Source organism: Armigeres subalbatus, chromosome 2 (genome assembly GCF_024139115.2).
Source record: "Armigeres subalbatus isolate Guangzhou_Male chromosome 2, GZ_Asu_2, whole genome shotgun sequence".
Classification (NCBI taxonomy): domain Eukaryota; kingdom Metazoa; phylum Arthropoda; class Insecta; order Diptera; family Culicidae; genus Armigeres; species Armigeres subalbatus.
Window position 1 is genome coordinate 427673092 of NC_085140.1, and position 13615 is coordinate 427686706.

At 39.9% G+C, this 13615-nt stretch overlaps 1 protein-coding gene across 1 annotated transcript in view; it reads left to right on the forward strand.

Annotated features, from left to right (window-relative positions):
• Nucleotides 1-13615, forward strand: part of LOC134213549 (centaurin-gamma-1A) — a 103751-nt gene that overhangs the window by 76923 nt on the left and 13213 nt on the right. The window contains exons 3-4 of the mRNA XM_062692690.1: nucleotides 1634-1775; nucleotides 1851-1985. Of these exons, the coding sequence (XP_062548674.1) occupies nucleotides 1634-1775; nucleotides 1851-1985 (277 nt within the window). The remainder of the gene's footprint in view (nucleotides 1-1633; nucleotides 1776-1850; nucleotides 1986-13615) is intronic.

The following is a 13615-nucleotide window of genomic DNA, read 5'->3' on the forward strand; positions in this document are numbered from 1 at the left end:
ATCTCTATGACGACGGGATTTTGGCACTGCTTGCTGTGTGGTGAAAAGCATTCATAACGTTCAACAAGATTTACGGCGCGCCAGAATCATTTGTTTACCTGCAGGTGCCATCTCTACCCACTGTGTGCGAATGGACTGTCGGATGATTTACGGACTCGCAAAAGCCATAGAGCTGGATATCGTTCATTTCCGTTTCCAGTTTTAGCTAAATACACGCATTCGCTACTACTGGACAGCACGGAAACAAAAGGGAGAGTTATGCGCGCGCCATCGGCTTTGATCATTGTCTCATTATTTCTACACGTGAACACATGCAGTATCTGATGTTTATTACCACGCAACCATGGTAGCAAACCCTGACCGAAGGTTACTGCGATAATTTGATAAAATACCTACATACCTTTATTTCCTATTTTTATGGAACGAAAAATGATGTTTTCTTGGACTAGGTGTCTTCACATAAAATTAATTTAACAAACTTTGGTTTTGTTCTGATCCCAAATCGGCTGATCCACCCTACTGTATGATTAAATAATGTCGCATCGTTATGAAAACGTCTGACCTTGTAGTCGGTCTTTTAATTTCGTCTTCTTCATTCAAAAGTTGTCGACTTTTACGCCATGTCTGAAAGTAAAATAATTAAAACAATCCATCGTCGTTTCGCCTTCGAATTAAACGGGTACATGAAAGCGAAATCCTTTGTTTTGGTCTTTCCACCGCATGATTTTCCTCTCTGTGACCTTGCTGGTTTCTTTTGTTTTCCGTCTTCTCGAACGTCATGCGGCCACCCCTTGGCGTTTTTGATGAAGTCTGAACCGTCAAAAAAGGTGACAGTGACCCACTGATTTCCGGAAATCAGCTGTTTGTTTATGAGGTTCTTTTGCAACGGATTTCTTAAAAATTGAAAAAAAACGAGACGGATCAATCATAAATACTTCAAGATCAATCAGATAACTTTCTTGTTTCTATAGAAATCCGAAGAAATTGCGCACTTTTCTCCCTTTTCATCCCGGTAAATAGATCCCTCTTGTCGCTGGATGCCCTCTTTGCCGTTTAGTTAATAATGTGCACCCGAAATCGCTTTAATGTACTCTTCCCCCTGGCTCGCAACAAACGTGTCCTTTTTCGGCTCGGATTTTCAAAAACGAACAAAAGGGACAAACCTGAATCGATTTCGAAAAAAGAAAGGGAACTTCACTGTGCTTTGATAGTACTCGCGATTCCATATATAATATTAACGCATTTGCCCAAAATTACACGCGGCGCTCCCTTTGGGAAACGACGCACCGCACTTTTTGCTGCCAGTATACTCGATTCTTATGGGGAGATACCATTGCGGCGTTTCCTAAGGTGCGGTTGTTCCTTTCGACTATGAAACGCCGCGTGGAATTTTGTGCAAATGCGCTTTTGGAAGCATTACAACAGCCGCGCGGTGTATCGTATTGACAGCACCCTACAATACATGTTTGTATGATTTATCGCACCACCGTGACAAATCAATTACGTTGGCAGTATGTGACGCCCAAAATAGCACTCAGATACATCCCCCGGTAGTAGCAAACCCATAACCCACAAAGTAACCATATTCGCATCTTTGATTTCCCTTTTTCTTCTATTGCGATTTATTCCGCAGTTTGCCGCCTGGGTGGACGCCGTCATCTTCGTGTTCAGTCTGGAGAACGAGCAGAGCTTCAACGCCGTCTATACGTACTACACCAAAATGTCCCACTACCGGAATAGCGCAGAGATTCCGATCATCCTCGTTGGGACGCAAGGTGGGTTATCGCGTGCAATACCAAATGATAGGAAAGAACAAACCTTCTGAACGTGTTTTTCTTCGTTACTTTTAGATGCCATCAGCGAGCGATCACCCCGGGTTATCGACGATGCCCGAGCGCGAAAGCTGGCCCAGGATCTCAAGCGGTGTTCGTACTACGAAACGTGTGCCACCTACGGACTGAACGTGGAACGGGTCTTTCAAGATGGTGAGTAACACAACAACAACTAGAATCTAGATGAAGATATGGGTCATAAAATCTAGATGTTTCTTGTGGGAGCTAAAGTCGATTTGTTCCATCTTAAAAGTAACTGCATTTAAGGCCCATTTCAAAAGGAACCGTAAAATATGAGTCCCGTAAAATATTAATTTTAACTGTTTCTGATTCACGGAGATTTTAATTTCTTGTTTTTATTTTCGAAACGTGTTCTAAGGTTTCGAACGAATTAATAGTAGAAGATTATCCCAGTTGTATTGACGTTGTTAGAAAAGCATATTAACAATATAAATCATTTTGGCATTGGAAGAGAGAACACATTTTCAACGAAGGAAAAATATTGTTTACAGCATGTCTGGTCTGATGCTACCGATGCACAGTGGTTCCCCCATAGGTCATAAATCCAAAAACATGACTTTATCGAAATTCAACAAGTTATCCCTAAAAAGCTACGTTATGGTATACTATATAAGATTCAATCGTCATTTTGGTAAAATTTGAGCTAATATGACCTGTATAAGGCTTCGAATTGAAGATAATCCAGTTAAATAAACTATACGTGAAAATGTTGGCATACCTCATGAAGCTTATGTTTTACCTTCAAATCCCCTACAGAAACATCCTGTGAGTAAATATTTACACACTAATCTGTCATCTACATGCTATTTTAGCTGATACCTTCCGCAACCAAGCAAATGGTCAACGAAAACTCTACTGTGTTTGATGAACGCATTCACAATTTTCTTATGAATTTCATTATTTTCATCCACCAATAAAATATGTTTCCTTCAGATCCCTCCAGAAACATTTCCTGAGTAAATATTTACACTATTCTCTATCATCTAAAGGCTACTTCAGCTGCGACCATCTGCGACCAAGCAAATGATAAACAAATAACTTTTCTATGTTTCTTCGACGGAAAAACAATTTTCTTCTTAATTTTGATATCTTCATCCTTTACGAAAATATGTTTCCCCTTCAAATCCCCTCCAGAAACATTTTTTTTTTATTCCTTTATTTATTTGTTAGGCACTCTGTGTTACTTAACCGCTACTGTGCCGAGATCTACTGTGGTATTCTGCTCTACAGAATCCACACAGAATTTATTTTTAGATTTCCATTACCATTATTGTTGTCGTTGCCAGTCCACCTCATCGTTAGTCCATTGTGTCCGTTTGTCCATGTCGTGTATTCAATAATCGTTGCATTGTTCGGTTGCCATTAATCCGGTAACGTTGGAGGAATGCCTCCGAGAAGAGCAAGTTGTCAGTCGTCATCAGGCAGCCGTGACGGTAAGGCGCGTACCCCAAACGCCACCGTATGGGCTGCGGATCTGGCGACTGACGAAGGTTTGGTGGAGGGGCTGGGAATCGAACCCATGACCATTCGCTTGTAAGGCGAACGTGTAGCCAACTACGCTACGGGACCCCCTCCTCCAGAAACATTCTGTGAGTAAATATTTACACTCTAATCTGTCATCTAAAGGCTATTTCAGCAGCGACCGTTTGCGACCAAGCAAATGGTAAACAAATAACTTTTCTGTGTTTCTTCGACGGAAAAACAATTTTTTTCTAAATTTTGTTATGTTCATCCTCCAAGAAAGTATGTTTCTCCTTCAAATCCCCTCCAGAAACATTTCCTGAGTAAATATTTAAACTATTCTCTATCATCTAAAGGCTAATTCAGCTGCGACCAAGCAAATGGTAAACAAATAACTTTTCTATGTTTCTTCGACGGAAAAACAATTTTCTTCTTAATTATGATATCTTCATCCTTTACGAAAATATGTTTCTCCTTAAAATTCCCTCCAGAAACATCCTGTGAGTAAATATTTACACTCTAATCTGTCGTCTAAAAGCTATTTCAGCTGCGACCAAGCAAATGGTAAACAAATAGCTTTACTATGTTTCTTTGACGAAAACACAATTTTATACTCAATTTTGTTATCTTCTTCATCCACTAAGAAATTATGTTTCCCCTTCAAATCCCCTCCAGAAACATCCTCTGAGTAAATATTTACACTCCTATCTTTCATCTAAAGGCTATTTCAGCTGCAACCGTCCACGAGAAAGCTAATAAATAACAAAATTATGTTTGTTTAACAGATATCATATTTTTTTCTCAACTTAATCGTGTACCGCTTCAATTTCTTTTTGAATATCCTTTAAGCATATTCATATTTCTGGCTGCTGCCTAAATGGCATTTCAGTTACCACAGTCTGCGACTGAGCTTGGAAATAAATAATCGATGGTAAAAATTACCAAAATTGATGAACACGAGTATTATGTTTTCTTTATCATAGTCATCTTTATGAGACTAAAAAGGATATTCCTCCCCGATTTTCATTCTCAGGCATCTCTGAGAAGGTATTTGAATTTTAAGCTGTCATTTAAGATCTATCAGGGTGCAGATTATTAAATAGTATATCGTCGTATAATAGTATTATATTCAACTTTAAATTGATTTATTAAACCGTTTTGCCTTTCTCAAGGCTATATGTTTGTTCCAAAAACGAACTGTTATAAGATGCCCGGAAACCCATAGTATTAGATACCAGATGGTATATGTCTGTGTGTGTGTATGTGTGATCAATCAATGATCGCACAATGGGTCTAAAAGTTATAGCAAAAATACTATTTTTTCATATGCACTAGAAAGGCATTAACACCGGCTAGGTGGATTAATCAGGTCTATTTTCGTTTACTACTTTCACATTAACAAGCATTTTCCCACCCACGCATCTTCATCAATAATGTATATTGAACGTTGTTTGTTGGATTTTGCATATAATACTGAAATCGGCTCCGTAAAGTATGATAATGACTGAGCCTACCAAATAATTAAAAAATAGGCTGTTTAACACGAAAAATACTAAAAGTACACCATTTTACCGTATATCTTCCATAATTTATATTTATGACCGCCCTTCTAAGGGAATGGAACCACTGTGGCGATGTATGGACATTAGCATTTGAAGTAAAATTTTAGTTTTTGCCTTCTATTAGATCCAGATCCAAGATAAAAATCAAAGTCAAACTCAAAATTATCAGTTTCGGAAAGAAGGATTCAATTTCCTTTAACACAACACCAATATGAATATCGGAAGTATTGGAAGTATTGGCTAGAGAAATGGATTACGAATGATTTGACTATGCGTCCAATTTGGGAATCTCGAGCTCGTTCAGTAGCCGCTAGGTTGCGAAGGCCGACGGAGGTTCTTCGTAGCTTAGTTGGTTAAAGCACCAGTCTATCGTACTGTAGGGTCATGGGTTCGAGTCCCATCGAAGGGAAAGTGGTTACCTCCAATACATTTTCCAAATCAATATCTATATCTTCCACATAACGTACATATTCATATATGAGTTTTCATAACATTGTAAAAGAATATCGAGGCAAATCTTTCTGGTAATGGTGTTTGATTTTCAAAAGATTTTCAGAACTCCAAAATTGTCTTCTTTTCGATTCCAAGATTCTCATTAACACTTTCGAAATTAAGTCTGTAAAAACTGACTTGCACACTGATTTCAAGATTTTCTACATTGTACTATTGTACTAAGGATTCAAGATTTCTCCTGATGAAATGGCCAGGAGCATTGCGCTGTTACAATGCAAGATGCTGTGGGCCAAAGACCATGGTGGCTGGGATAGATTCCCGATAGAGGTGCTGAGTTATTTCGCAGTGTATTTGAGTCAGATTACCATTCACCGCCGCAATAGTATTTAGATGAATTTCGAAGCTTCAACATCTATCTACCGCAGCTAAACCTTAGTTTCGACACTGTTTTTAACGTTCTTGATTCAGTTGACGTTTCGAATGGACCTGGTTCAGATCAGATTCCACCGTCGTTCATAAAAAAAACTGTGCAGCCTTGCTGGCTGTCCCAGCCCTGGCAATATTCAACCGATCACTCGCGAATGGCGTGTTCCATGATGCCTGGAAGTTCGCACATACATACCGTGGAAAATTATCGATTCATTTCGATCCTGAACTGTTTGGCCAAAGAACTCGAAAAACTGTTGCATGATAAGCTATATCATGTCGTTAAAATCTGTTACATCAGAATTTTAGCATGGATTCATGCAAAACCGCTCGTCGATCTCTTATTTACTGAGCTTAACCAATATTGTTCATTGGATGCATCGAGAAGCGACAACAAGTATGTGCTGTGTACATTGACTTTTCGAAGGCATTTGATGAAGTTCCGCATGATCTTGTTATTTTGAAACTGAACCGTCTTGGATCGTCAACTGGATTAATTCGCACTTGACTTCAAGAAAAGTCTTCGTTAAAATTCGAGATTCCGTCTGGCGTTCCACTGGGGAGTCACGACATTTGTGATCAGCTACACTCGTGCAAGCTGCTTTTTGCGAATGACCTGAAAATTTACCTAGTCGTTAAGTCAGCTTTAGTTTGCTGTGCACTTCAAGCCGTCATTGTGCGCTTATCATCGTGGTGTCAGATAAACGGAATGCAAGCGAATGCCACCAAATGCAGAATCATAACTTTTTCCCGTGTTCACTCAACAATCAGATTTGACTATTCGATGGACCAGTTACCGTTTATGGGAGTTAACTCTAGAAAGATCTTGGCCTTACCTTCACTAAGGCAAAATAACTTACGGTTTCCATAAGTTACAACTTATGGATGGGTATTTTATCGGTTTCATTATGTACTTATGTAGACTATAAAAATGGCTTGTGATTTCCATACCCGTGACTTATGATTCACATAAGAGATCTTATTGAGGAAAAATATTCAGTTTACGATGGCAATGATGGGGAAGTGAGACATTGCTAAATTGATTTCCGTTTCGGTTAACTGCGACATTTTAGATGCTAACACTTATACATTTGTTTCCTTTAAATAGTTGTTTCTGTATCTAATAATTTGGATTTCTTTATTTTCAGGCTCCATGTAGGAGAATTAAAAAAAATGGTCATCAAATTAACAACAATGTATATTGGAAACTTGATTAATCCTTCGTTGATAATGAAGATATGTCAAGTTTTTTTTCATTCAATTCCCACTCAATGGCGCTGATACGATCCTTTGTTAATTTTATGTGGGCATGGAAACATAAATTTCAGTTAGTATATCAGATCATTTGGAAAAAATAAAAATTTAAATTATTACCTTTTCCAACATTATTCAAAATATTTTTATATTAATAATAGAATGCATTCATTATTACAATTTTTATTGAAAATACTTCCGATATTTATAATACATATTTTCATTTAAAGTTAAAAAAATCACTATGATAATGTTTAACTTCTCTTATAAAATCAATTATTCTTCCTTATGATTTTCATAACTTTAGTTATGGAAGTTGTAAGTACCGAAATGGATATTTCCCCTTCTAAGTCATAAATCAAACTTATGATTTTCACATATATTCATTGTGGCGCCAAATCATAAGTGATTTTGATGATGATCTTAAGTCTTTTTAGCTGAGTGTTGAACAGTAAGCTTCGGTTCAACGAGCATCTCCAAGACAATCTCTAAAGCCAACACTATGCTTGGCTTCCAGCGCCGCAACTCTACACAATTCGATGATGTTTATGCTTTGAAAACACTTTACTACTCATTGGTCCGAAACATTTTTGAGCACGGAGTAAAAATATGGACTCCTTACCATATGCGATTCATGCATCACGCATAGAAAGCATCCAGAAACGTTTCGTCAGATTTCCATTATGCAACGTACACACCAGTCAAGCAGTTTGACGAACATTGACTCCGCCCCCACGAAAACCCTTCGGTTGCTGCTTTGTTTGAACGTGTGTGAAGTTGTTCGAACAACCATTTGACAGTTGGCGGCTCGGTTGGAAAAAATTAAAACAGTTTGATTTTGGTTTGAGTTGTCGGGGGTGGAGTCAAGGTTCGCCGAACATGTTTGAGCATTTGTAGTGAAATTGCTCAAACCCCCATATATTTTTTGATGGTTGGTGCTCAAGTTGGCGCTTCGGTCGTTCGTGTGTGATATTGTTGGTCGAATAAATTGATTATTCGTGTCGCTGTTGGTGAAATTTGATGGATGTTTGAATAAACGAGAGGTGGAGTCAATGTTCGTCAAACTGCTTGACTGGTGTGTACGCTGCATTACGACGGCTGCTATGGACCAATCCCGATAACCGAATGAGCACATAAGTGCGCTCATTGGTTTGCAAACACTCTCCACACGCCGAACGTACAACGTAAAACGACTTTTTATTTTTGACCTGCGACAACATTGACTGCAGTAGCGTACTCCGAAAAATTAACTTCCACGCACCTAGCCGCCGATTGCGCAATCCTCAATTGCTTTGGACCCGGTACACCGCACTGCTTACGGTTACAACAAACAACATCTATTATAGATTGTTTAACGATGTATGTTATACAGGGGTTAGGCAAAATGATTGAGATAGGCAAAATTTGGCCCAAATTCAAATCCTTATAACTTTTTAAAAAATTGATGAAATTGGACAAAACCGGAAGCATTCGACGGCAAATTTAGTCAAGCTTTAGGAACATGTGCGGTCACGAATACTGGCCACCGGACACCGGAGATGTTCCGGATTTTCGGAGGCCATGTCAAAAACACATTTTTTCTGCCGCTAGTATTTTTGTGTGGTTTGAAGTTACATCGATAAACACTATTTTCCTAGAAACTAGATCTTATTGAAAATTGAATGCGGGCTGTTGCGCTAAGATCCGTTGAAAAACATCCGAGATATGGCCATTTCAGTAAAACTGGTTCCGGATACTATGGTCAATTATGTATATCCTTCCAATCACGTATATATTATCCGGTACCATATCAATATTGGTATCAAACTTCAAGATTTTTCATGGAGATGCTTCAGGAAGCATATGCAGGACGATCAGTTGCCCAGATCACTCTGTAGTAGGTTCCAGGTGCCCTGGGGAAGTGGCCAATTTGAAAACGTTCAGAACCCTATCAATATGGGTATCAAATCAAGATTTTTCATGAAGATGCTTCAGGAAGATATTCAAGATGGTCAGTTGCTCTGACCACTCTGTAAGTTCCAGGTGCCTCGGGGGAAGTGGCCAATTTGAAAAACGTTCAGAACTCTATCAATATGGGTATCAAACTTCAAGATTTTTCATGAAGATGCTTCAGGAAGCATATTCAGGACGATCAGTTGCCCTGGCCACTCTGTAGTGGGTTCCAGGTGCCCCGGGGGAAGTGGCCAATTTGAAAAATATTCAGAACCATATCAATAAGGGTATCAAACCTCAAGATTTTTCGAGGTGATACTTTTAAATGCATTTTAGAACCAGCAGCTGTCATGATCACTCTGTAGTAGGTTCCAGGTGTCCTGGGAAGTGGCCAATTTGCAAAATGTTCGAAACCATAACAAAATGAGCATCAAAGTTCAAGGTTTTTCATGGAGATGCTTTTGGACTCTTCTGTCGAATAGAGATCGCCGCAGCACGAAGTTGACCATCTACGCTTATTAGACTGGTCTGCCTCTATGGCCACGAAAGTGGGATGTTGCTGGCGAAGGACCAACGCGCCCTTGGAGTTTCCGAATGGAAGGTGTTGCGGACCATCTATGGTGGGGTGCAGATGGAAGACAATGGAGGTGGTGGTGGAGGTCAATGAACCACGAGTTGTAACTGTTAGGAGAACTACCCACACGGTACAATTTTGGCGGTTACGATGGGCCGGGCATATAGCCAGAATGCCAGACGATAACCCGATTGAGATGATGCTTCGATAATAATCCGACCGGTACAAGAAGAAGAGGCGTGCAGCGGTCACGGTGGATCGACCAAGTGGAACGCGACCTGCAGATCTTTCGCAAAAATGAAAACAGACGTCATATTCAGGATTTGTCATCATATCAACAAATACCTTGTCTTCCAAAATAATTTGATAATCGGCAGGCTTCACTTTGCCCTTAAGTGCCATAATAGGACCATGGCCATGTCAAGATATAGCACCCCACACAATTGCTAAGTCATGCTTGCGACCTGCTGCCATTGATGGCAGGCCATCTTACACTTGGTCGATCCCCCGTGACCGCATCGTGCCTCTTCTTCTTGTACCGGTCGGATCATTATCGAGCACCATCTCAATCGGGTTGTCGTCTGACATTCTGGCTACATGCCCGGCCCACCGTAACCGCCAAAATTGTACCATGTGGTAGTTCTCCTAACAGTTACAACTCGTGGTTCATTGGCCTCCACCACCACCTCCATTGGCTTCCATCTGCACCCCACCATAAATAGTCCGCAACACCTTCCATTCGGAAACTCCAAGGGCGCGTTGGTCCTTCGCCAGCAACATCCAACTTTCGTGGCCATAGAGGCCGACCAGTCTAATGAGCGTTTTGTAGATGGTCAACTTCGTGTGGCGGCGAACTCTATTCGACAGGAGAGTCCAAAAGCATCTCCATGAAAAACCTTGAACTTAGATAATGAGTATTGAGTACTTGATATGGTTTCGAACATTTTGCAAATTGGTCACTTCCCCAAGACACCTGGAACCTACTGCAGAGTGGTTATGACAGCTGCTGGTTCTAAAATGCATTAAGAAGTATCACCTCGAAAAATATTGAAGTTTGATACCCATATTGATATGGTTCTGAACGTTTTTCAAATTGGCCACTTCCTCCGGGGCTCTTGATCATCAGGCAGAGTGGTCAGGGCAATTCATCATCCTGAATATGCTTCCTGAAGCATCTTCATAAAAAATCTTGAAGTTTGATACCCATATTGATAGGGTTCTGAACGGTTTTCAAATTGGCCACTTCCCACGGGGCACCTGGAACCTACTACAGAGTGGTCAGAGCATTTGATCATCCTGAATATGCTTCCTGAAGTATCTTCATGAAAAATCTTGAAGTTTGATACCCATATTGATAGGGTTCTGAATGTTTTTCAAATTGGCCACTTCCCTGGGGCACCTTTGAACTTACTACAGAGTGGTCAGGGCAACTGATCGTCCTGAATATGCTTCTTGAAGCATCTTCATGAAAAATCTTGAAGTTTGATACCCATATTGATAGGGCTCTGAACGTTTTTCAAATTGGCCACTTCCCCCGGGGCACCTGGAACCTACTACAGAGTGGTCAGGGCAACTGATCGTCCTGAATATGCTTCCTGAAGCATCTCCATGAAAAATCTTGAAGTTTGATACCCATATTGATAGGGTTCTGAACGTTTTTCAAATTGGCCACTTCCCCCGGGGCACCTGGAACCTACTACAGAGTGGTCAGGGCAACTGATCATCCTGAATATGCTTCCTGAAGCATCTTCATGAAAAATCTTGAAGTTTGATACCCATATTGATAGGGTTCTGAACGTTTTTCAAATTGGCCACTTCCCCCGGGGCACCTGGAACCTACTACAGAGTGGTCAGGGCAACTGATCGTCCTGAATATGCTTCCTGAAGCATCTCCATGAAAAATCTTGAAGTTTGATACCCATATTGATAGGGTTCTGAACGTTTTTAAATTGGCCACTTCCCCCGGGGCACCTGGAACCTACTACAGAGTGGTCAGGGCAACTGATCGTCCTAAATATGCTTCCTGAAGCATCTCCATGAAAAATCTTGAAGTTTGATACCCATATTGATAGGGTTCTGAACGTTTTTCAAATTGGTCACTTCCCCCGGGGCACCTTGAACCCACTACAGAGTGGTCAGGGCAACTGATCATCCTGAATATGCTTTCTGAAGCATCTTCATGAAAAATCTTGAAGTTTGATACCCATATTGATAGGGTTCTGAACGTTTTTCAAATTGGCCACTTCCCCCGGGGCACCTGGAACCTACTACAGAGTGGTCAGAGCAACTGATCTTCCTGAATATGCTTCCTGAAGCATCTTCATAAAAAATCTTGAAGTTTGATACCCATATTGATAGGGTTCTGAACGTTTTTCAAATTGGCCACTTCCCCCGGGGCACCTGGAACCTACTACAGAGTGGTCAGGTCAACTGATCGTCCTGCATATGCTTCCTGAAGCATCTCCCTGAAAAATCTTGAAGTTTGATACCAATATTGATATGGTACCGGATAATATATACGTGATTGGAAGGATATACATAATTGACCATAGTATCCGGATACAGTTTTACTGAAATGGCCATATCTCGGATGTTTTTCAACGGATCTTAGCGCAACAGCCCGCATTCAATTTTCAATAAGATCTAGTTTCTAGGAAAATAGTGTTTATCGATGTAACTTCAAACCACACAAAAATACGAGCGGCAGGAAAAATGTGTTTTTGACATGGCCTCCGAAAATCCGGAACATCTCCGGTGTCCGGTGGCCAGTATTCGTGACCGTGCATGTTCCTAAATCTTGACTAAATTTGCCGTCGAATGCTTCCGGTTTTGTCCAATTTCATCAATTTATAAAAAAGTTATAAGGATTTGAATTTTTACCAAATTTTGCCTATCTCAATCATTTTGCCTAACCCCTGTATGTGTTATGTTTGATTTTAATGTTGGTAAACTTGTCTTCAAAAATAGGATTAAGATACTTTAGTCTGTGTGGTTTTTAACCAAAGATGACATGAATAAATAGACCTGGGTGTGATGTTAGACTATCAAAACAAAAAAGATTCCTGGAATCAATTGAATCACAGTAATCTGAGAGAATCCATTTCCAAGTTTTTTTTTTCTATTTTTTAGTTTTTCCTTCCCAAGTTCAGAATTTTTACTTTGACTTGATATCGATTTATACAGATTAACCAGCATTCAAATGGATGTTTATTAATGCCTATTCAGGTCAATTTCAGGCTTCATACTTTTCAAGCAATTTCGAAAAAGAATCTTTTTTCGAAGTCTATGTCGCGAAACATCTTTCACTCGCTACTTTTTTCCCTAGAACAAGCCCGAAAGATAAAACCAAATCGACCCTACTTGGTGATTTCGTTTCATCATTGTTACGCCTCACTCATTTTTCGCGAAAATTTTCAGTTTGCATTTATAAAAAAATATATATATATATCTGCAACGGGATTCGAATGCAGAACTCATGGTTGCGCTCACTCTAGTCATACCACCACCACTAAATCGACTGCTTATTGGGGATATGTTATTTGTTCCATAAAGCCCTCTCTTGTGGAGGTCAACTACATTCACTGTTCCGAGCAATGTGATAAACAAGAAGGTGGTGATGCACTTTCTTAGGCTGTGAACCATTCCACCGATTCGTTTAACTTTTAGGTAAAATTTGACACTTCGATGGTTATTTTCCCATCGTGGTTAAAATTTTACTTCGAAGCCGACCCATTTGAGTTTTGACAGATTGATAGTTATTCGGAACGAAATGGATTTGGCGTGGGAGTGTCGTCAGATTGGACAAACCGACGTTTGAATCATTGTTTACAAAATCACATACGTCCTTTTAAATAAGTACCCGAGATTTGTTTACTTTGCTCGATAGGTAGACGGTGTGACAGTTCAATAGGTAGATTTGGCTTCACTCTTTGCGTAACTCTATATAATAGACTCTGAGTAGATGCAGTTGAGCTCCACAAACGTCAAATCTTAAATACATCCGATTCTTTTCTACACGGGGTTTGTGTGCGTTCCGTGTAAAAAAAGTTTTCAGTTCGAAATTCGAAAATCCGTGTAAAAAATTTTTTATGATTTCTCGA